The 23,942-nt window shown below is 50.8% G+C and overlaps 1 protein-coding gene across 19 annotated transcripts in view; it reads left to right on the top strand.

The window, feature by feature from the left end:
- PTPRS (protein tyrosine phosphatase, receptor type, S) overlaps positions 1-23,942 on the top strand; it is a 219,816-nt gene that overhangs the window by 173,176 nt on the left and 22,698 nt on the right. For 6 of the 19 annotated variants that reach the window (XM_014952827.1, XM_014952825.1, XM_014952831.1 and 3 more), the window contains 14 exons: positions 388-521; positions 694-838; positions 7,271-7,576; positions 8,859-9,052; positions 9,500-9,526; positions 11,357-11,474; positions 15,018-15,608; positions 16,309-16,406; positions 17,081-17,334; positions 17,734-17,827; positions 18,050-18,265; positions 20,067-20,224; positions 21,242-21,253; positions 23,047-23,159. In XM_014952827.1, coding sequence (XP_014808313.1) covers positions 388-521; positions 694-838; positions 7,271-7,576; positions 8,859-9,052; positions 9,500-9,526; positions 11,357-11,474; positions 15,018-15,608; positions 16,309-16,406; positions 17,081-17,334; positions 17,734-17,827; positions 18,050-18,265; positions 20,067-20,224; positions 21,242-21,253; positions 23,047-23,159 — 2,460 coding nt within the window. The remainder of the gene's footprint in view (positions 1-387; positions 522-693; positions 839-7,270; positions 7,577-8,858; positions 9,053-9,499; positions 9,527-11,356; positions 11,475-15,017; positions 15,609-16,308; positions 16,407-17,080; positions 17,335-17,733; positions 17,828-18,049; positions 18,266-20,066; positions 20,225-21,241; positions 21,254-23,046; positions 23,160-23,942) is intronic. The other 13 variants (XM_014952838.1, XM_014952837.1, XM_014952839.1 and 10 more) reach the window with 5 other exon arrangements.

The following is a 23,942-nucleotide window of genomic DNA, read 5'->3' as shown; positions in this document are numbered from 1 at the left end:
TCGGGTGCTCTGCTTATGGGCTGGGGTGCTCATGAGGAAACCCTGCGTCCTCAAACTCATGGGCTTCCCACTTCCAGAATCTTCTAATGCTGGGGATGAGTGGGAAGGGCTGTATCCTGCACTGCCAAGAAAGAGGCATGTGATCCAGTAGGACTCTTCCATCTCCAGCAGCTCTAGATATGCTCGAATCCTGCAGTGGGATTTAACCCTCCACTGCTTTAAAGGAAGGGCCTGCCCTCTGCAGCGTGGCATTTTGCTGCTGAGCTGCTCTTCACACACAGGCTTTGAAGGAAACAGGGCAGGAGTCTGCTCGTTCACCAAGTTAATGTGGTTTCTCTTGTCTCTCATCTTGCCTCCTCTGCCCTGTCGGCTCCTTCTCTGTGTCAGTTCCTGGGCAACCGATGAACTTCCGAGCAGAAGCCAAGACGGAGACGAGCATCGTGTTGTCGTGGAGCCCTCCCCGCCAGGAGATCATAGTGAAGTATGAGCTCCTCTATAAGGAAGGAGACCACGGCCGGGAGGTGAGTCTGGAGAGGAGCAGCACAAAGGGTTGGGGCCCCGAGGAGCATCCCCGACCCTCCATTCCCCGAGGTGGCTGAGAGAGGGGAGTAGGGCAGGTGTCTCTGGGCAGGGCTCGCCTCCGCTCCCTTTTTGTTTGTTTTTATTTTTTTTCTTCCCCCTCGCCCATCTCAGGTGCCGAAGAACTTCGAGCCAACGACCTCCTTCACTTTGGAAGGCCTGAAGCCCAACACTGAGTATGTCTTCCGACTGGCTGCCCGCTCGGCTCTGGGCCTGGGGGCCTTCACCCCGGAGGTCAGAGAGCGCACCTTGCAGTCTAGTAGGTGTCTCTCCTTTTCCCACCCTTCTCTGAGGGGAAGACAGTCAGGGAGCCAGAGATGGTGGGCACAGGGGTACGGAGCTGTGGGGTGGACGTTGGCGGCGCTGCGGCCTTTCACACCTCTGGGGTCCCTCTGTGGGGAGGACACTGGGAGGGGGGACACCTCTGGGACCTTCTGCCTTCTCCCTTCCCTGCCCCAGGTAGCTGAGATGTGAAATGGGGCTGGTGCATGCTTTTTGGGGGGATGAGGGGGCGGTGGGAGGCCATTTAGCACCATCTGCTTGTGGGGTGGGGGGCAGAGAAGAGCTCGTTGATGGGCCGCGTTGGTGCTGAGCATGCTCAGGGAGGATGGCAGCCCACCATCGCGCAGCAGAAACTGCCTGGCCACCAGCAGAAACCCAGCAGCCACTGTCTGGGAGGGGGGCACAAGCCACGGAGCAGGGAGACAGAGGGGAAAATGGGGAGGAAGAGGAGAAGGGAAGGCGATGAATCAAAAGTCCAAGGTTTTCACCAGCCTTTGGGAAAGCAGTCCTCATGCTCTTCTCCATGAGCGACTTGGTAGCCGTGGGGAGGAAGGGCCTGCTGGCCCAGCCAGCGCTGGGAATGGTCCGTTTGGGCTCCAGCAGAGCGGGAGAGAGGAGTCATGTGGAGGCTGGTTGGGGGGGGGGATGAAATTAATGACACCAGGATGGAGCGTATGCAACCAAAATGTGCTGGTTTTAGTTTAATGGATTGTCTCCCTTCGCTGTTGCCCTGGGGACAATAACCCTGGATGGCAATATTTCAACCTGGGCTTTTCACAGATCTTTGCTTTTAAATGAGGTGTTTTTTCACTGCATGAGTGGCTGTGGCAGCTGTTCTTTGTGTTTTCTGTCTCCTCTCATCTCTACTAAATCACTCCGCTGCAGTTTGGAGTAGCCGGGAGCAGAACTAACTCAGAAATGGCTCTGGTCACCAGTGTGAGGAGAGAGAGCGCCTGCTCCCATCTCTCAGAGTCCTTAACAAGGGAGAGCAGCGGGCTCTCGGCTGGGCACCTGCCCCATCTTTCCGTTTTAATTGTCACGTCCTGCTGTCTCTCTCTTTCTCTCTCCCTTTCCCCTCTCTCTCTCCTCTTTCTCTCCCCCTCAGGAGTGGGAGGAAAGGGGAGTCTGTTTCTGCATAGACAGAACTCCTTACTGGGGCTTTCTCAGGCCTCCAGTCCATTCAAAGATATTTTGTTTTCTTCTTTCCTTCAAATGTTTTTTCCCCTTTTTTTTTTTTTTTTTTTTTTTTGCTACTCTCTCTACGTATCGAAGGAAAATCCTTTCCTGACTCTGCTGCAGATCGGCTGGTTCTGATCCCAGTATGGTACTGTCAGAGGGAGAATCACTGTGGGGCGGGTGAAAATGAACTGAAAGGACCTGAAAAACAAGTGTCAAACTTACCCACACTCTGCTTCTGTTTTACAAGGGATTTCCCTCTTCGAGATTCATGGGGATGGGAGGAAAAGGGGGTCTGGGATTTGTGCTTTCTGGTTTGATAAAAACAGCCTGGAAGAGGGGTGCAGGAGCTGATGGCAGTAGGGCTTAGTGATGCTGAAAATTTTCCCCTAAAGGGTGAAGAGAAGGGGATCTGGGAAAGGGGAAGGCTTTGGGGCTTTTTCTAACTTGGCACCTGCCCAGAAGGAGGCCTGGTTTATTTCTGTGTAGCTCAGCTTTCATAGGGATAGTTTCATTAATTTAACGCTCTTAACATCAGCTGGGAGCTGTCAGTGTCCTGTAACACGGTGAAACATTTTTTCCTGGCTGGCTGTTGGAGGAACGAGTCAATTCTCCCTGGTCCGGGCGACATCCTTCGGCTCACAGACCTTCTGGCTCGGGACAGGCTTTTTGTGTCTTCCCCTCTGCAGCTCCTTTTCCGTTCAGCTCCTCCTTTGGCTCGCTCCATGGCTCTCTCCTTTCTTTTCTCTTCTGCTCTCTGCCTGCCTGCCTGCCTGCATGCTCTCGCAGCCAGATGAAACCAGCTCCCTGCTCTCTCGCTGTCTCTGTCTCTCGCTGGGCGGTTTCACACCACGATGGCATCTTGTCTCTGCAACGGCAAAGCCTCCCCTGGTTCCTCCCGCAGCCTGCCGCCCTGCTCGGTGCTCTTCCCCTCCTAGCCCAGCTGGCAAGCATGTGCCTGCATGCCGCAGCCCTCCCTGCATTGCACACCTTGCTGCACAACACCCTCCACCTCCCTTGTCAGGGTTGGCTCCTCCTGAGCATCATAACCAAAGTAAAAAAATCCATTAAACTAAAGGTAAAGTATCTTTTTCTTCTTGAAGTAGCTGGGTTTTAACTCTTCAAGTACCAAAGACGTAGATTGTAAAAAACAACAGAATCTCATGGTTGGAGGAAGCTGGTTTGCCCTTTCTAACTAGCCATGACCTTCCCAGGGCTCCTTGGCAACTCTCCTACTCAGAAATTCCTGAGCGCAACGCATGCGTCACCAGACAGGGGTGGCAGGGTGGGTGCTGTGAGGCTGCATGTGCAGGTGTAGAGGAACAACGGGGCTTTCTTACCCTCTGTTCCTTCCTGAGAAAGGATGTTTCCCCCAGCCATTAGCTCTGCTCTCCTTCCCTTCCCCCTTCCTCACAGTATGTGAAGCGAACGAAACTTTATACAAAGTCTATGGTACCTAAAGGGTTAAAAAACATTGTATTGTACAAGGTCAGTAAGGGTCATTCTTGTGGCTTGGACAGTCAACTTTAAAGCATGTAAAAGATGCAGCTCAGGTGAGTACTGGCTGGTCTCAAGCGCATTCACAAATACAGTCCACCCTGTGGCTGCAGGCTGACACACGCGTGCGTGGATCTGCACACACTCCTCCGTGTCCCGGAGGGCGAGGAGGGGTTCCCAAAGCTCTGTCTGCCCCGTAAAAACAGAGGCCAGCAGACAGAGATGAACATCTCCTGGTTTTGGGGGGGCTCTCACCTCTGCCGTGGCTCCTTTCCCAGCAAAGGGGCTCGTTGCAGAGGTGAGCTCCTGGCCCCCCCATCTTTGGGCTGCGGTGCTTTGCCTCCTGCCCACAGCTGCCCCCTCCGTGGTGTCCCCACGCACACGTCTCCAGGGTCACGCAGGTTGGGCTGGATTGTGAAGGAAACTCACAGTGCCATCAACTTCCCCAGAGGCGGCTCCAGTCTGGCCAGCCAGCACTTGGTGGCTGTTTTCATCCAGGTGCTGTAGTCGATGAGAGTGACGGGGTGGGGGTCCGGGTGGGATCTGGGCCTTCTCCCCCACATCGTCCACCCCCCCAACCCCACCTTTTTGACCAGAGAAAGTGCAAACCATCCCAAAAGGAGGCCTCACTCCAGGGCCTCTCGGTAGGTCCCTGTGCTGGAGCGTAGAGGGTGAGTGAGCGAGCGAGCGTGACCACCCCAGTGCCAGCTGGAGCTGCGGCTCTGCTTACTGGGGCTTTCAGAATGAGTTGCAGGATGGAAAGGGTAGGTCAGGTCAGACCCTCTCTGCAGTGGGTTTCTCCGCCGTGGTGGCTTTGGCTGGACTGCTAAGCAGGAAAAGTGGCTTTTAACACTACCAGCCCCTGATGGGGAGAAAAAAAGGAGCGAAGAGCATCGTGGCAGGCACTGGGAGAGGGGCCAGTCTTTTCCTCCCTGCCCTGGAAGGGACTTGAGTTGCTTCTGGGGTGGGAAGGAGCAGCACCCCTCCATTCTGGAGATGTTGGTGCTGCGTTGAGCAGAGCAGAAGGTGAAGGCTCCAGGGGGAAGGAGATAGATCCCCCCCGTGGAAATCTGCCGCCCCGCTCTCTGCCCTCTGAGCTCGGCAAAAGAGAACGGATCGGGGTCCAAAATTGCCATTGCTGCAGGAGCTGGGGTTCTGCTGGCAGAGGAACCCAGCCCGGGGAGCTGGCAGCGGGGCAGGGTGGCATTTTAAAAGCCAGTCATGTGCAGAAACCCACCAGGAGCTTGGTCTGGCCTCGTAGCTCAGTTTCTCTCGTTCTCTCGTAAGAAAGTCTTATAAATTAGCAGTTGAAGCGTGGAAGGTAGGTAAAACAGACTGGGAATGTTCTGGAAGGAGTCACTTTTTATATCAGTATTATTTTATTATTATGATTTCCTTTCTGATGTTTTTTGTTTGTTTGTTTTAAATTACTGGCTTGATTTACGTTTTGTTTTCCAGTTTGTTACTTTTGGTTCTGTTTGTTTGGCATATTTTGTATGATTTTGCGTGGCTAGCCATGGCCGGGGGTCGCCCCCCTCTGCACTGGGATTTCTGAGGATAAGGGGTTTGTTTTGCCATTTTAGAGTAGCAATAAAGCAGGAAAGTGGGAGGACAACACCCACAATGTCCTACTGGACAGAGTCCTCAGCATTGCAGTGTGAGGATAATCCTTAGGCTTTCTGCAAAACCCTCTGATTTCTGTTTGAAGGAGGCACACACAAAGCACGTGGCGTTCGCTCCAGTGTGAACTGGGAAAAGCAAGAATTGGTTTAGCAGAGTCCTCAAGGCAAACTGGGCCTCAACATCTGTTTGTGACTCAGGGGTGGGAGGGGGAGGTTTGAGAAAAAATCATTCCTCAGTAAAAGAGCTTTTTGTTGATTGAAAAGAAATAGCGAAATGAGAAATGGTGACCAGCATTTATCTGCTGCCTTGCTTCTTGCAGGTGATGCTTTGGGGGCTTGTAAGGACACCCCAGTTTCTGGCAGAATCTGCAGACAGTTAAAATCTGTTTATTGCAGTGTGACTGTGTTGGGTGAGATCGGATGTGCGGATTTGCCTTCAAAACACATCACCCTCTGCTTACCTGGGCTAATTGATAGTAATCAGTGATCCAAAGAAGTCTGGTCTAAGGTTTCCCAAAGCGCCCAGGCTGCAGGCGGGGTACAGAAGTGGCAGACTCTGGACTTTGCCGAGGTTTCAGACCCATCTCCATCAGCAAACCCTGATTTTTCTGGCAGTTCTCCCTGTATCTCGGGGCACGGCCACGGCATCGCGGTGTGCGCCCCGGCACGTAGCGTCTGACGGAGCTGGTGTCAGCGTCCTGCTTCCCGCGGAGCAGACGGCGCTAAAAATTACCTGCTGCAGCTCAGTAACGCCCAAGCGAGCAGCGCTGCGCTGCAAAGCTGTGGTTTACACCTTCCCCATCTCCTGAAAAACAGCCCGTAGACAGTTGTCTGCTGCCACCCTGAGAACAGGCGGCCGCACAGGGCCACGTTCCCCAAGGTGTCTGTCTTCCCGGGGCTCTCACAAATACCTTGGTGTAGTTTAGCAGGCAGTATGACAGGAGTCAGACCTGCTCCGCTTCCAAAAACCCCATGGGTACCTGAATACCTTCTCTAACCCACTGCCTCGCTTCTTCACAAGGCTTTTCTCCAAACCCCTCCTGTCTAAACACTTTGTGGGCTCCTTGCTGGGCAGTATCCTGGGCATAACCCCGCGGTATTTCGCCTCCCGCAGTCTGTGGACGGCTAATAACTTCCATCTGGAGGTACAGACTCTTACAATTTAAGCCTCCTGGCAAAAGATTTGCTTTTCTTCCTTACTTTTCACAGATCCCTTCAAAGAAATTCGAGATCCCAGAGACTGCAGTTTTGGAAACAAGTGCTTTACCAGCCAGGGCAGGGTTTGCCAGGCTGCTGTAAAACGAGGAGCTAAAGGAAAGGGCTTTTGCAGGGTGAAGCTGGGGGTTAGTTTTGTGCCAGCTGTGCTAGGGAGAGGCAGCAGGACCCCTCCTGGCTAGCCCGCTTGCTGTTTTAGTCCTTTGCTTTACAACATTTCAGTTTTGATGCCCCATTTCATTTCCGTTGGCTTTTTTTTTTTTTTACTTTTCATTTAAAAAAAAAAAAAAAAGAAAAAAAAAAAAAAGAAAAAAAAAAAAAAGACAACAACAAAAAGCTCCCCTCTTTTTTAATTTTTTCTTCCTAAACCAAATTTTTGTACGTTTTATTTTAGATTTTTTTGTTATCATTTTTCCTTTTTTTTTTTTTTAAATGAAAAGAAAAAAAAAAAAAAGACAACAACAAAAAGCTCCCCTCTTTTTTAATTTTTTCTTCCTAAACCAAATTTTTGTACGTTTTATTTTAGATTTTTTTGTTATCATTTTTCCTTTTTTTTTTTTTTAAATGAAAAGAAAAAAAAAAAAAAGACAACAACAAAAAGCTCCCCTCTTTTTTAATTTTTTCTTCCTAAACCAAATTTTTGTACGTTTTATTTTAGATTTTTTTGTTATCATTTTTCCTTTTTTTTTTTTTTAAATGAAAAGAAAAAAAAAAAAAAAAGACAACAACAAAAAGCTCTCCTCTTTTTTAATTTTATCTTCCTAAACCAAATTTTTGTACGTTTTATTTTAGATTTTTTTGTTATCATTTTTCCTTTTTTTTTTTCTTTTTTATCTTTCCCATCTTTTGTTTTTTTCCCCCTTCTTCCCTTTCCCTCCTGAATTTTCCCCCCCTCGTAGAACCGTCTGCCCCCCCTCAAGACGTAAAATGCGTCAGCACCAGATCCACCGCCATTCTGGTAAGTTGGCGGCCGCCTCCGGCCGAAAGCCAAAATGGCGTCCTGGCTGGCTACAGCGTCTACTATCGAGCGCTGGACTCGGAGGACACGGAGCTTAAGGAGGTGAATGATATCCCCCCAACCACCAGTCAGATCCTACTGGAGTCCCTGGAGAAGTGGACAGAGTATCGCATCACTGTCGTGGCTCATACGGAGGTGGGGCCGGGCCCGGAGAGCTCGCCGGTTATCGTCCGGACAGATGAAGATGGTAATTGCGCTTTTTCTGATTTTTTCCTGAGTCCCCTGATGAAAACGTGTCCCTGGAGTGGGCTTTGCCCACACGTCGAGTCCTTGCCCGTGGTTCCTGTGGTGCAAGACCTGTCCGAGACGTGCAGTGGCCTTTGCTGCCGTGTCCCCGAGCCCCTCAGAAGTGGGGGCTCTAGGGTTGTCCTCCCCTGCTCCAGGGTTGGGGGGTTTAAATATCGAGCTCCCAAGCCCTGACTGCACCACTTTTCCTGAAAAGATGCTCTTGCTGAGGCAAGAAGGCAGCAAGGAAATGAAATGGGAGAAGAGGAGCCAGTTGCTGCCAGATTTAGAGCTCTTCCCACACATTCCTTATTACTAGCTCCTCTGGAAGCCAAAGTTTTGGTTAGTGGTAGAAAGGAAGAATCTCTGTTAAAGTTTCAAAAAACCTTCAGGCTCCAGTTCAGTGGCCCAGCTCAGAGACTTTTAGCACAAACAGGAACAACGAGACTTGAATTTCCCTGGTGTTTCTACAGTAAAATAAAACCAGGGAAAAACTGAATATGTGTATGGAGGGAGAGCACCCTCCTGAAATGCTAGAGGGAAAGAAAATAACGGAAGTAAATTCTAAACTTCTCAGGCTTTCTTCCTCCTTCCCAAATAAAAAGAATTTATAAAAACAACCACAACAGGTTTGTCCCCAGTGTGGGTCCTGTTTCCCTGAGCATCTGCCCACATCCAAATGGATAGAATACCTTGCTCAGAGAAAGTGTGGGTTTCTTGCCGATGAAGCTGTCATGCACTCTATTATTGTTGTTATTATTATTTCCAAAAATTCAACCCAAATTCCATCCATCTCTTTTCCTGTCCTGAGATCATGCAACGGCTGTAACCATCAACCCACCAGCCATGCCCGAGAGACGAGGGAGCTCCAAGGGCAGGTCCCCCTCCCCGTCCTCCCCACCATCCCACAGGCAGGACAGAGCTTTTCTGGCTCATTAGAAATTGGCTTTGCCCTTAGAATGTGATCTGGAACTATACGATATTTCCATCTGAGCAAACTGGGGACAAAGGAGCCTGTGGAAGATGGCTGGACTGCGAGGTGGACCTGTTTCCATGCATATTAGACCCCCTAGAACTGCTTCCCCGTGTCACTGAATAAAGGCCAGTGACAGATGATGGCACATCTAGTTCGTTAAGTCTCCCCCTCCTTTCAGGGCTGATGATTGAGTGTCCCGTAGGTGAAGTGACGGGCTCCAAATGGAAGTCCCCAAGTGACTCTTCCCCCTTTCTTCCCCTCCTCGCAGTGCCCAGTGCGCCGCCTCGCAAAGTGGAGGTGGAGGTCCTGAACTCAACTGCAATCCAAGTGTTCTGGCGTTCTCCAGTCCAGAACCGCCAGCATGGCCAGATCCGCGGCTACCAGGTCCACTACGTGCGCATGGAGAACGGAGAGGCCAGGGGGCTGCCCCAGATCAAGGATATCATGCTGTCTGACGCCCAGGTAAGGACCCCCCTCCTGCTCCAACCTCCTCTTCTCTCGTGGAAGGTTTGTGAGGGGGTGGGTGCTCCAGCCGTCGTGTCTCTTCCCAAACAACATCAGGCTGGAGAAAGTAGCTGAGGGTCTTGATGACAAGGTGTATGTTGTCTTTCTGCAGTTCGTTTGCATTCCCAGCCAATAGCTATTGTGAAAGAGTATGAACTGCTGTCCCAGCACTCAACTAAATGCCATCCCTCCACCCTGTGTCTGGGAAGTCTGTTGAGACAGGCAAAGGCCACAGTGGAACCTACTAATTTCTCCCACTCTACTTCTTCCTTCATGCTGGCCTGGTAACTTCTGACCTTGTGTGGCTGCTTGCTCAGGGATTCCTTCCTCACGCTGTGTCTCTGTCTTTCCCTTCTTTCCCCTCTTGTATTCTCATGTGCAAAACCTCTCTTGTTCTCTGCCCAGTGGGAAACAGATGACACTGCTGAATACGTAAGTAAAAAAGTAAAAATCCTCCCATCCTGGTTCTGTCCCTTCCCTTCTCCCACTTCCTGTTGTGGTGTGATACTTTCCTTTTCCTTTATTATATTTTTTTTGCAGTGCCGGTGTGCCTGTTTTAAAGCCTGCTGTTGGTGTTCCCATGCATTGTCCCCCACCCCAGTCACTTTGCTCTGCCACCCTGTGTGATTGTGTAGTTTGTCAGCACGCGGCGACGCTGCAGGGTTTTCCCCTTGGCTCCAAAGGAAGGATGGGTCCCAGTCTGCTGCTCCTCCTTGGGGACACAGATGGGACATTGAATTTGGAACTACCTTGAACACATGCTTAAAGCTGGGCTGGTCTGCAGGCACCTCTGGCTTGTGTCTGAAAACCATAATTAGGCTGAAAAGCACCGGGAATTCAAAGCCCCATAAGTCCTAAGCTTTCAGGGCATGAGCAAGTGCTTTGTGCCCTTCAAGGGCCAAGATACTTAGATATTCATTGATATAAAGCACTGAATCGCTATTGGCACTTCTACCTTTTAATTAGACGTTAAAACCACCTTGGCTGTTTGACATTTGCTACTTCTACTAAAATGTGAAATGTTTTCTGGGATCTTACGGCTACAAAGCAGTAGGAGAAAGCATTTCCTTCTTGGAACAGCAGGGTCACTATTAAACTGAATGTATTCATGTCTCCTAGAGGTGCCCAAGTGCCCTACAAAAGTGGGGGGGCCTCTCTTTTACAGATGGAGAAACTGAATCACACGAAAGACAAAGTCTCTTGCCTAAAATCTTAATAAAACTCAGCAGCAGATATGAACGCAGAACAGGTTTCTTGACTTGGAGAAGACAGACCTTGCTCTGTAGCTAAAGGCTTCCAAACTTGTCGATCAAAATCCCGCTGTTTTGAAGTTCTGCCGTTCCACTCCCTGCTCGGCTTTGGGGGTAATAGAGATATGTTCAGGACCAGCAAATTCTTCCCGGGTGCTGCCCTGAGATTTGATGTTGAAAGCCCAAAAGGGGCAGTGGGGGGTGAGGGGAGAGGGAGGCCGGGAAACCTCCACAACCTTCACATCTCCCTCCTTTTCAGGGCCTTGGACAAAACCCTGCCGCCTACGCTCTCGTCCTGTTTGATTTAGCACGGGTATTCCTTTTACAACACGGCCCTTGGAAGGTCTGGGTGCTTCCTGGGGAAGGGCTGTTCTTGAGGCCAGTCTCCTGACAAAAGCTCTCTGGAGCCAGGTGTGGTGAGGCTGATAGAGGACAGAGGAAGGAGGGTGCTGGGGATTTAGCAGAGAGCTTTAGCATGCAAGCAGAAAACGTCGTCTTGCACTTGGCGTTAAAGCAATCCCTTTAATATTATGAAGGCATTAAAAAATATCTCTTGAGGAGAGAAGGGAGGGGGGTAATGGAGAAAAAAAAATAAAATGTAATCTCCCTGAAAGCGCTGAGGCCTCCTCTGAGGCGGCACAGCGGAGAGGAACGCTTTGAAGAGCCCAACAGCGTTTTGATGGCTGAAGCAGTTTGTGTTGAGATAGGGGACGAGTGAGAGGTAGATCTGGAAGAGAACACGTTGAACCAGGGCCCTGCAGAGAGGTTCTGTGTTCACAGAGGTGCTGTTGGCAGCCGGGGAGTGCGGTGCCTCTCGGTGAGGGAACAGGGCTCTGAGCCTCCTGCCAGTTCCCACATCTGCCCAGTTGTCCCCAGAGTGTCTTGTGGTTTCAGATTCAGTGAATATCCTTGCATGCTAGGAGAGGGTTGAGACTCCTGCGAGGAGGAGAGATCCACCCGTGTGCATGTACCTGAATATTTACATGCTTTTCCTTTGGAATCTCACAAACAGGAAATGATCATTGCTGGGCTCCAGCCTGAGACTGCGTATTCCATTACCGTAGCCGCCTACACCATGAAGGGAGATGGTGCTCGCAGCAAACCAAAAGTGGTCACCACGAAGGGTGCAGGTAAGAGTCTTTTCCTCAACCATTGGGATTCACCAGTTTCCTAATGCCAAGAAGCTCTTTATCCAGACTCAGCTTCTTTCACCCATGAAGGACAGACGTACAACAACTGCCATGCTGCTCCAAAGGTAGAATTATTTCTAGTAAAGCAGAAATCCCTTCACTCTTCACAGGTAGCCCTCACTAAATGACATAATTTTCTGTTCAGTGCTGCAGAACGCCCAGACACATCCAGAAATGCAAAAGAGGGTGAATTCATTGCTTGTAATCTCTTGTGCTATAAATTCTAGTGCACCACAAGTAAAGAGAACCTCTGCCTGGTCTGACACTGTAGCTTTGACGGTTGGCGCACACAGGTACCCCGGGGAACAGGAGAGCCAGAGGTCTGCTGTCATGGTGTTGACTTGCAAAGATCTGAAAAGCAGCAGGGAGACAGTGGTGGCTTATACTGCCCACTCTTCTCTTCTTCTAGTATCATGTCTGAACGTATGTCCCCTCTTTGCTCAGGACTGGCAGGGGGAAAAGCACTGACAGTGTTGACCTTTCCTCGCTGGCATTTCTGGGACCTGGGCTCTGCCTGCACGTACCATCCAGATCCGTTCCTCCCTTTGACCTATTCTTGGTGGCAAAGTGTCCGTCAGGCTCAGTGCAGAGGACGTGGTGCCAAGCTAGGATGGCAGAGCCTAAACAGAGGAATGACAAAGGCCGACAGGGTGTCCCTGGCTCCTCCAAACAGTTGTGCTGCAGGCAGAGAGGAGAGGTGCACACTCCACCTGTCCTCAGCAGCTGCATTCCTGTGGTTTCTGCAGGTAAACCCCTGCTCTGCAGTATGGGAAGAGTTCCGTGCAGTGGAGGGAGACCTGGAGTTGTCCCTCACCCAGCCCATCTCTTGTTGGACTCTGGTTACCTCCTTTCACCCCATCTTTCTCGTGCTCTTTCTTTTGCTGTCAAATGATGGCTTTCTCCCCTTTTCAGTTCTTTTCTTTATCTACTGCCTTTGCACCCCTGGCTATCTGTTCATTTTCGTCTTAGTTTTGGGGCAGCCGTCTTCACCCTGCCTGTAGCAGCTGCATAAACTGACATCCTCCCTTGTTTCTGGGAGAACATTGCTCTCTGCCTCTGCAGGGATTGAAGGCTGTTGGTCAGAGCAGCATAATTAATCTGGAGACCTCTGCCCAGGCTCTGGAGGCAGCGCAGACACTCAGCCCAGCGCACAGGACAGAGGGCTCAGGAGCCCTGGCCTGGAAAACACAGGGCTGGAGCTGCGGCTGCCCTCCATGCCCTTGCCTTTTCCCTGTCCTGACTCACATCTTCATCTCATTCTATGTTCTTGTGTTCAGACAAGTGAATGGGATTTCAGCCTTTCTCTTTGCTCTTGCCTCTCCTGCCCAGTGAAGGGCACACAGGAGAGCAGGGTTGATGTCCAGGACGCCAGCTCTTGCAGATGTTTCAGCAGGGTACAGTTGGGTGTCAGCATCCAGGCTCCACTCCTCACACCTCGTCGTGTCAGTGCACTGTCAGGAGCCTTTTCCTTCACTCAACTCTTCTCCTTCCCCCTCTGGCTTTCCCGTGTTTCTTCTCAATAGCTCCCTGGTTCTCTCCTCTCGTTCCCTTTTTTTGCAGGCTCTACTCCTTTCATTTTTCTGTCCCGGAGCCTTTCTCTCTGCCTCCCTCCCTTGTCACTCTCTCTTGTCACCCTCCCTCATCTCTCCCCATTAGGATTTGCAGTGCAGGTGATCAGTCACAGAGGGATGTTTTCTCCAGCACAGCAGCTATTACCCAAAACTCAATTTCCCCCAACTTGAAATAGCTATTTTAAAAAAAAATCTTTCAAATGGCTCTGTAACATTCTTATCTTCTTTGCAGTGTTGAGTCAATATACCTTCTGAGAGGAGAGATTTCTTTCTTTATCATTCAGGGCTAGAGGCTGAATTTAAATACAGTAATACATCCAATTTTCTCCTTTACTGTCCAAACCAATTGCAAAATAAAACACTCCCCCCCCGCACCCCGCGCTTTCTTCTCACCTTTCTTCCAAACAATATTTGTTGTGCAAATGTAATATTTTCAAGCTCAGCTGATTATAGTAACATTTGTGATAAAAGCAGAAACATAAAGGTAATGGCATTGTTTTTCTCTTTAATGGGTTTCTTTAGGCATTTCCGGGGGCGGCTCTCCCAGCACCGTTCCCTGGCTGTTCTTTGACAGTTTGAAATGAATAAAGCAGTTGTTTCAGGGACAGCCCCTCGTCCCCGTGTTCCGACGTCGGTCGGTGGAGCTGACGGAGCAGTTTCCCCAGTTTGGCTCTGCCAGGGGTCCCTGCCACAGGAACAACCTGTCCCCTCGCTTCGTTAGCCACAGTACGGCTCCCAACGAGCCGACCCTCCTGCGGCGAGAGACGGCCGGGATCTCTCCTAACTCCATTCTCTCTCCTCCTCCTGTTCAACCAGAAGAAATACCAAGGAGGAGAGAAAGAAATTAGATCTCTAATAGTGGAGTTGAGCGTAAATGACGCGTGAGCTGCTGGAATTAATGCTCTGCTTTCTCCAGCTTCGGGATCCTCTGGGCCTACACATGTCATTTAGCTGTGGCTGTGGGCTTGCTTAGCAGTCGGGCACTGCCAGGGCTCATTAGACAGAGCTCCTGCAATATCCCCCCAAATGTGGGGGAACTAACTGACAGGTTAAGGAGGGAGCTAACTGAAAACACCGACACTCAGCTGTCTTCTCGCTTCCTCCAGAGGAGAGAAGCTGCACAGAGGAAGCAGCAACTCTCCCTACCCCCTGCCTTGCACAGATTTTGGGCTCCGTTTCCACTCTCTGTATTCTTCCTTCTTTCTGTACCCAACTGGGTGATCAGATGCCTGCCAGACTCGCTGCGCTGGCCTCATGCCTGCTGCTCAGGACCTGGGGCTGCCCAGACTTCCTTTCCCATCCTTCATTACTTCACCCTCAGCTGCTCTGGACTTCCCAGCCTGAGCCAATCTGTTCCAGTCTCTTTCTGCATGAGCTGTGCTGTGCAATGGAGGGCGGGAGTTTGGGGGACTCCTGCGTCCCTTCTTCCCTGCCCTGGGAAGCAATCATCTGCTGGGGTGAGGAGGACAGGAGGCTGGGAGTCAGGACTCCTCAGTTTGTTCTTCCCAGCTGGGGGAGAAGCATGTGGTCCAGTGATAAGGGAGGAACTGTGCATGCCAATCCGTCCAAGAAAATAAATCCAGAAATGTGTCAGGACCTCACAGCTGATGTCTTGTTAAAGCACCTCATTTCCTAAACTTGACGCCAATCCGTCCAAGAAAATAAATCCAGAAAAAGGTCAGGACCTCACAGCTGATGTCTTGTTAAAGCACCTCATTTCCTAAACTTGACGAGACCATCACCTGTAGAGCGGGTGGGCAGCAGCTGGGTTTACAAGGGGACAATACACTAAAAGTCGAGCTAAACCTTGTCACTGATTTGAGGAACCTGTTGCTGCAGTTTAAGAGTCTCTGCATCTCCTCACCAGCCACCCTGTCCCACTTTGACTGAAAGCATCTCTCTTCTCTCCCAGTCCCAGGGAAGCCCATCCTGTCTGTCCACCAGACAGAGGAGAACACTCTCCTGGTGAAATGGGAGCCTCCTTTGGATGCGGAAGGTCAGGTGATGGGCTACCGGCTCCAGTTTGGCCGCAAGGATGTCGACCCCCTGGCTACCTTGGAGTTCACGGCCCTGGAGGATAAGTACACCGCTCCTAGCATCCACAAGGGCGCCACGTATGTTTTCAAGCTGGCCGTGAAAAGCCGGGCTGGCTTTGGGGAGGAAGCTGTGCAGGAACTCACCACCCCTGAAGACATCCCCAAGGGTTACCCCCAAATCCTCGAGGCGAGCAACATCACTTCCATGTCGGTCCAGTTTGGCTGGCTCCCCCCCGTGCTGGCCGAGAGGAACGGAGCCATCGTCAAATACACCGTGGCCTACCGGGAAGCCGGTTCTCCCGGCAACCCCCTGGAAAAAGACCTGCCCCCCTCCCCAGAGAACTCCTACACCCTCAACGGCCTCAAACCCAACACCGCCTATGACGTTAAAATCCGTGCTCACACCAGTAAAGGCCCCGGGCCCTACAGCCCGACCGTCCAGTATCGGACGTTCCAGCTGGATCAAGGTAGGACTTACCGGTTTCTCCTCCCTCTCTCTCCTTGTAACCGGGGCTGGTGCCGGGAGGCAGAGAGCTGGAGAGGTCAAGCCAGGCTCAGCCAGGCTCGTGAGTAAATGCAGAGCACTCTGGTGTCACACTCAGTCCCTCAGCTCCTCTCTGCCTTGGGTCAGGTAAGTCCCTTTTACCGCTTTCTTCTAAGTTAAGTCCGGACACCCTTCTTTCACTGGCACCTGAACCGGGGGGCCAGTCGCTATACAGGTGGGAAGAGCATTTTCTTCAGCTTTTGCAAACAGCCAAAAGAAAAGAGCAAAAAAAAAAAAAATTTAAAAAAAAAAAATCCACAACCAAACCTCAAAATGTGACCTGGGATGGGTTTCCTCACCTGAGCATGCTCAGAAAGCCAGCACCTCGTTCCTGCAGCAGCCACCCAGACCCAGAAGTGTGTGGGCAAAGCCACGCACCCTCCCTCACCCCTCCCTGGGGCTGGGCATGGGGACAGGGAGCACTAGGAGATGGACCTTGGCAAAACTCAAGCAAAGTGTGGAGGAGGGAGAAGCCCTTCCGTTCTTGCAGCGGCAGCCAGACCCAGACTGGCCGGCCCTTTTCCCAGTGCCTGACATTCTCTTCCTTCTCTTTCTCACTCTTCCTTCCCTCTGCTGCCTTTTCTTCTCCTTTCTCCCCTTCCTCCTCACTTTTCTCTCAGCAGTTTTACCCAAAAACTTCAAGGTGAAGATGGTGACAAAGACATCTGTCCTTTTGAGCTGGGAGTTTCCTGAGAATTACAATTCTCCCACCCCATACAAGGCAAGTGAAATGGAGGAGGCAGAACTGTGCTTCTTCCCAGTTTCCTGGGAGTCTTGTCTGTTGGTTTGGATACGAGGTTGTAAGAGGCAGGAATCCAGAATTGTAATCCAGAATTGTTGTCGTATTGTATCAGATATGGGCAGATAATGGTTAATCAGTAGGTCAAGGAGCCTGGCTGAAAATCAGGACTGTTGGGTTGCATTCCCACCTCTGTTACCAAATTATGGCTTCCCTTGGCAAATTACCGCAATTTTCCCATATCCAGATAGAAATTTCTCTTTCCAGAGAAGTCCTAAGGCTTTGTCCTGCATCTGCCTTTTGCTTGGGGACCCTCTTGTGCAATGGGCACAAGAGACAGACAGCTCCCCATTCAAATGCCTTCAGTTCCACCGTTTGCTCCTGTTCTGGCAGAGCTGGTTCATAGAATCATAGAATTGTCTAGGTTGGAAGGGACCTTAAAGATCATCTAGTCCAACCATCAACCTAACTCTGTCAAAAAAATAAATAAGAAATAAGCAATAAAAAAAAAAAATCACTAAACCATATTCTTGAGGACCATGTCAACCTGCCATGTTGAACCCGTTCGTTCAAAGCAAAGAGGAGGAAGGTTTAGTTGCTTGAGCAGCATCAGCCTTGCTCATGGTACAGCTTTGCTGCCTCTTTGCCTCCCACAGATCCAGTACAATGGGCTGAACGTGGACGTGGACGGCCGTACCACCAAGAAGCTCATCACCAACCTGAAGCCCCGCACGTTCTACAACTTTGTTCTGATGAACCGGGGCAATAGCATGGGGGGATTGCAGCAGAACGTGGCGGCCTGGACCGCTGCTGACATGTTGTCAAAGAAGCCAGAGGTGACCCACAAGCCTGATGCTGATGGCAATGTGGTGGTTATTCTCCCAGATGTGAAGAGCTCCGTGCCCGTCCAGTAGGTTTCTCTTAAACTGCAGATGGGAGGGGGGCTCAGTTTATGTTTTTGGGGGTCAGCCCTGATGGCTGGAGTCCACAGGGAGGTTGTTACCTGCATTTTCAGCCTTGTCTGACTGTTGTATTTTGGAGCCACTTCCCAGAGCTAACAGGATGCCAAAGAGATGCAAAGGGAATAAATAAGGAGACATGTCACATGGGGCTGCCATTGAATCCAGGCTCATTCCAGGGGCAGCAATAACAACTCTGCTAAATTAAAAATAAGGGGGTTTCTGGGTTGGGCCAGGGGGGCTGTTTGGGCAAATCTAGCCTTCCACATCAGTGTGTGCACTCTCTTCTTCTGTGGCTCATAGAAGGAGATTAATTCCTTCTATTTCTTCTGATTATTCCCAACTCTTAGGGCTTACTACATTGTGGTGGTGCCTCTACGGAAGTCCCGGGGAGGACAGTTCCTCAACCCCTTGGGCAGCCCTGAAGAGATGGACCTGGAGGAGGTGAGTTTGGGTGAAACCGAAGCCAGCTGTAGAGAAACAGCTCTAATGGGTGGGATGGTGGCCTGAGACCTGGGGAGGGTGGGTTTAGGGTGTCTGTGCTCCATCTTCTGAGTTAGCTAAGATGAGGCCAGCCTGAGTGGGATGGTTTGGTTCTCCTTCCTTCCTGCTCCCTTAATGATGGTAAAGGCCTTGGGGCTCAGAGTGTTCCTTTGCTTCCTCCAGCTCGTCCAGGACATTGCCAGGCTCCGACGCCGAAGTCTGCGTCACTCCCGACAACTGGACTTCCCCAAGCCCTACATTGCTGCCCGGTTCCGTTCCCTCCCCTCCCACTTCATCTTGGGGGACATGAAGCACTACGACAACTTCGAGAACAGAGCCCTGGAGCCAGGGCAGAAATATGTCATCTTCATCCTGGCCGTGCTCCAGGAACCCGAGGCTGTAAGTGCTTTCTCTTGCCCTCTTCAGATGCTCGTGCCCCTCTGTCCTATCAGCCAGAGACAGCAGCTGCTCCCTCATGAGCTGCCAGAAGCCCTGGTGCCCTCCTGGCACTCTCTGTAACTCTCTCCCACCAGATGCCAGAGCTTGAGGGTGTTTTTTCTTTGTAAAGACCTTCCAGTCCAGCTGTGGAGCTTTTGCATGTGGCTTTTGGAGCTGTTTGCGCTTGTGTCTGCATGCGGCAACGTGTTCTTCCAAGCAGACAGACCAATGACACAAGCATCTTGTGCACTGCTGCTGCCTTTTCCCAGTCTCCAAAGGCAGGACTTGCTGCACTTCTGGCTCCAGATTCCAGATTTGAAGCAGGACTTGCTGCACTTCTGGCTCCAGATTTGAGTCTGGAATGGGGAGTATTGAAACTATCCACGCAGGACTGCGCTCGAGTTCAGAGATCGCTGGGTCAAACCCCTTTACAAAGAGTAATTTCTTGTAAAAGCTGTCCTTGTATTCCTTAGAGCAGTGACCCTGGACATCCTGCTTTGATTCCCATTCCCTGGACATTACTAAGTTCCTCACCAAGCAGAGAGGGGAGCATTTTTTACGGAAAACTATGTGTGTTCTCTGCTTTTTTTACCACTCGAGGCACCTCTGCTGATTTCAGTGGTGCCGTGTTGGGCTTTATGAAAACAACTGGTTTAATATTTACCTGCCTCCTCCCCCCTGCACAATAGAAAGTACTCTAATACTTTGTTCTTTTTAAATCCCCCTATGGGGTTGTAGCAGGAAGCTATTTGAAATTAAGGGTTTTCAGAGGTTTTTTTTCCCCAAATAAATATTTAGTTGTGTATTTGATATTAAAGGATTAGGCTGACACGCTTCTGAATGGGTTTCTCAATCGGATTACTGCAGCTTGTGGTAATTTCTGCTTTAGAACAAGGTACCGCACGCTCACCACGGTCTGGATTCGCAGCAGCATTTCATTTCTTGCTGAGAGCGGAGAGTTCAAGGACCCAGAGCCCAGATCTCCCATTCCTATCCTGTCCCAGACCTCTCCCCCAAACCAGGGCATGCCAGGTCACCTCTGTACACTTATTTGTTCCTGTGTAAGGTGGGAACACAGCCTTCCTGGGGTGGGGAGATCGTAGCGCTCATGAGAACAAGCAGGCCGTGCCCATTAATTAGAACTCTGATGAGTTTGAATGTGCCTCTGATGCTCCTCAAGAGCACAGCTCACAGCAGAGGGAGCAGAGGAGACATACTGCATTTTATTAATTTATATTTAATTCCAAGGGTGGGGTATTTTCAGTCACCAGACCAGAGTGTTTCTAAGTGTTAATTCTTGTTTTAATCCCTTCCCTCTTTCTCTGTAATCCCATTTGACTGTCAAGATCCAGGTGGTTACATGAGAGGCTTGGAGAAAGTGTTTGTGGCAGCGGAGAGGGCTCAGGGATGTGGTGGAGCAGAGGCATAGTCAACTGGTTTTCTAAAAACGCCTTCCTGGCACTAAGATGAGGTGAGGCACAGGCACGAGGCAGTCTGCAGCTTCATGGAAAGGCCATCTTTCAATGGTCTGTCTTGCCTGGAGCGTTGGAGGAGGAAGATACCTGTCCCGTGGGTGCTCACAGAGAAGAGTTTGTTCTGTAGATTGAAGAGGGCATTTTCTCCTTTGTTATTTGGCTGGTGCTGCAGAGAGCTCACGTCGTCTTTAGCAATATCTCTTTTGGATTACTCTGTGCTTGCCTGTTGTTTTCAGTCCCCATTCCATCTCTGAACTCTGTTCCACGATCTTTCGTGTCTTTTACAGACTTTTGCTGCTAGTCCTTTCTCCGACCCCATCCAGTTGGACAACCCCGATCCACAGCCCATCATTGACGGGGAGGAAGGGCTGATCTGGGTCATCGGGCCCGTCCTGGCCGTGGTGTTCATCATCTGCATTGTCATTGCCATTCTGCTCTACAAAAAGTAAGAGATGCTTCTTGCCCAGATCTGTGACCATTCTGAATGTCCCCAGCTCTAACCCCTGAAGGGAGTTTCCTCCTTGGTCCTGTAGTTCTCAGCTGAGGGTAGATCCTTCCACAGCACCAGAGAGAGGAGCCCTGAGGCACAAATGCTGAATGGAAGGGTCTGACTGGTACAGGAGAGAGTAGCAGTGGGTTGCAAGGACTTACTGCTTCAGAGCCTACCCCGTAGCACTCTCAGTAAAGCTGTGTGTGTCTGTAGACACTCTGTTGTGACATATGTGCAGTGAGTTTGTCAGGTCTCTTGCCTGTCACCTCCAGAAGAGCTGGTCACAGTCACAGCCTTGGGCTCACCTTCCTGTGCCCTGTGTGTGTCCGTGTGTGTGTGCACAGTGGGGGTGAGGCAGAGAAAGCACCTTTGTGCTGTGGATCAGCAGAGACCTCCATTGTTCCCAAACTGGTTTTCAGTGGGGGTGTAACGAGTCTGCAGGAGAGAGGAAGGAGGAACCCCTGGAAAAGCCTCCCTTTTCCTTGGCTTTCCGAGCAGCTCATGGCGTGTACGTGGGATTGGGGCCCCTTGAACACACACAGGCCAACTGTGCAGGGAGAGGACAGGAGCAGATGCTGAGCAAAACAGATGAAGAAAGGGCAGGATGGCAGCTGTGGCCAATGCAGAGCTGTCCTTACTGGGACATCTCCTATCCAGGATGGAGGGGAGCTCTCCTAACCCTGCTTCATCTTTCACCCACATAGGTGTGTTTGCTCATGCACACACAGGTGTATCTTTTGCATCCCAGCACATGTGAAACTGCTGCACACACAAGTGCTCTGGGGTCAGGGACTCAGCTGGTCCTTGTTGGTGTTCGTTAGCTCTCACCTGACTGGGTAATCTTTGCTGGTCCCAGCTTCCACCTGTGTCAGCAGGGCTAGAGCTGAGCAAATGCTTTCCCTTTCCTCTGCAAGTCCTTTCTAACCTGAACATTTGTCTTGTCTTCTCTCCACTTACTGCTTTCCTGGACAGCAAGCCAGACAGGTAAGAGCACCAGATTTGCCATTTGCTTAGGTTCTTTCTTGCTGGGCTGGCTGTGTGTTAGGTGGTGCTTACTTTCTGTGGTGATGGGGCTTTGGTGTTCCTACCTTTAGATCTGTGTCAGGCTGGCATGGGACTGTGTTTGAGTTGGGGTGGATAAAGCAAAGAAAGCCCAGCTTTCTCCAGCTTGGCCATTCCTAAATATAATGGCCCTTTCTCAAGCTGAGCAGCAGTGACAGTAAACGGCTCATAAAATGTTGGGTTAATGGAGCAGAGAAACACCCATTTGTGTTGCAGTCAGAGGTGAACGTGGGCTTTCTCTGTGTCTGACTGCTCCATACAGGCTGTCCCCGAGCTGCTGCCATACTGGGAGCAGCATCTCACCAGCTGAGCTGGCCTCACCATGCTGCAAAAGCTATTCTTGCCCCGTCAGCCAGGGACATCTAGCAGAGTTCTTTTTTGACTGCAAAAATGAGACTTATTTCAGACCATTTCCAAGGCTGGGAGAGCTTTCACTGGAAGTAACTGATGGGTTTAGCCAACGAACTATTAACAGCACTTTCAGAACTGCGGCAAAAATAAACTACTCCCAAACTGCAAAGTGGTGTGATTCCAAAATGCTGCCCCATGCAGTGCTGGCAGGGCTCATGCCACTTCTTCTAGCTATTAATGACATTAAGAGACAGCTAAAAATGTACTGAATAACCTCCTCTCTGCCTAAGTAATTGCCATTATTGCTGCAGGCATATTATTGGAGGCTTCTGTGCAACCCAGGCAGGGTAGGTGAGGAGCTCTGCAGCCATCTCACTAGAAGGGTTAGGACAATATTTGCAGTCCTTGGGGTGTGGGTACACCTCTGCCTGCTGGAGAAGTTCTGCTCCCTGTCACTGTTCCCTTGCCAGAGGTTATCACATCTTCAGATCAGCACTGGGCTTTGCTTCCAAATTCTTTTCAAGGAGAATGAGCCAGGTCAGCAAAGACTTTTCAACTGCCTCAGCTAACCTACCCCGTTCTGAGCAAAATATATTAGGAAGCACTGACATGTGCAACTCAGCTGGCAGGTTGGAGCGGGCTTCAGCTTCTGGCAAGGAGGTGAGACAGATCTCAGCAGGCACAGCTGTGATGGGAGAGGATGTGTCTACAATCCTTTCTGAACCCAGATTTTTAGGGTTCTGCAGATCAAAAAAGGTGGAAAACAACTGCTCTGACTTCTCTGTCTGCAGCCAGGCACTGAGAGCTCCTCAACAAGCCAACAGAGCAATATCAGTACTTTATGTCCAAGGTCACGGCCAGGAGATTCTGTACTTTTCCAAATGATTATGTTGGCTCTGGTTCTTTCAGGCTGAAAATGGCTTGGATAGAATTGGAAGGTTTCTGCTCTCGGAGCTCTGCAGAGTTCAGTGGAGGCTTGTGTGTGCAGGGAGGCTGAGGTGGGAGCTTGCAGCACCTCAGCAGCTCTTTGCTGCCCATCTGTGCTTCTGCTGCGAGAGGGGGGAACTTCCAGACTTGTCTGAAAGCTGCTGAGGGGCTTGTAAACCCATCAAACACAGCACTGGGAAAGCCTCCGAACCCCATCCCTTTTCTGATGCCTTTTGTGTAACTTACATCCTTGGCTGCACCTTGCCCTGATTTTGGTGGGAGCCCTACTCAGATCTGAACGTGGTCTGAGGAGCTGAAAAGGCTGTAAGGCCCATAAGCTAAGATGCTTTGTCTTTTTGTGTCTTTTTTTTTTCTTTTTTTTTTTTTTTTTTTTTTTTTTTTTTTTTTTTTTTTTTTTTTGTTTTTTTTTTTTTAAGCAAACGGAAAGATTCAGAGCCAAGGACAAAATGCCTCCTGAACAACGCTGAGATCACCCCTCACCACCCTAAGGACCCCGTGGAAATGAGGCGCATCAACTTCCAAACTCCAGGTAACCGGCTGCAAACCAGCCCTTCGAGCGGAGCGACTGCCCTTTCCTCAGCCCCTTCCTGCCTGCATGAAGGTCACTGTGGTCTTTGAGACCTTGAGGATGCGGCCAAGGAACCTCCAGCCTTGTCTACGCTAAGTGTTACTGCTGAGATAAACCTTTGCAAGGCAGGAAGAGGGGCTTTCCTGGGTGAACTGGTACATTCTAGACTAAGTTTGTGAAGTGTCATGGCCGTGCCAAGCTTGCCAGTCCCCCAGTGCCACCGTGCCTCGCGCTGGGAGGTCCCCAGGGGTGGTGGGGATGAAGCGTGGTGGCTGCCCAGCACGTCCTGCTCCAGCCACACCTGTACCAGCACTTTCTGCCTTCATCCCAAACCGCTCCAGTTGGGAGCAGGGCCTGTCCCGTGGGTTGTGGGTGAGAGAGAAGGGCAGCCAGTTGCTCTGCGCAGACAAGGTGGCATCTCCTCACCCGGTGGAGACACCATCACTGTGAGCAGCCGCCGAGCTGGCGTGTGCCAGCGCCTCACTGCCAGGCAGAGAGGCTCCACGCACCCTCCTTTCTGTCCACGTGTGTCCCCATGTCCATGCATGTCTCAGCTGCCTGCATGGCACCTCCGCCAGCCACCGCCGACACGGCCTGGCCTGGGCATGTCCTCACCCAGACAGACAGACACTTGGTGATGCTGATCAGCACCTGCGCACGGGTACACACCTCCGAGGTCCTGGTGCTTTGGAAGGGAATTTATGGTGCTTTTTTTGGGGGGGGGCTGGCTGTTGTTTTCAGTTT

Source organism: Calidris pugnax, unplaced genomic scaffold, assembly GCF_001431845.1.
Source record: "Calidris pugnax isolate Ruff unplaced genomic scaffold, ASM143184v1 scaffold199, whole genome shotgun sequence".
Taxonomy (NCBI): domain Eukaryota; kingdom Metazoa; phylum Chordata; class Aves; order Charadriiformes; family Scolopacidae; genus Calidris; species Calidris pugnax.
Note: the sequence above shows the minus strand (reverse complement) of the source record. Positions and strands in the feature narration are given on the sequence as shown.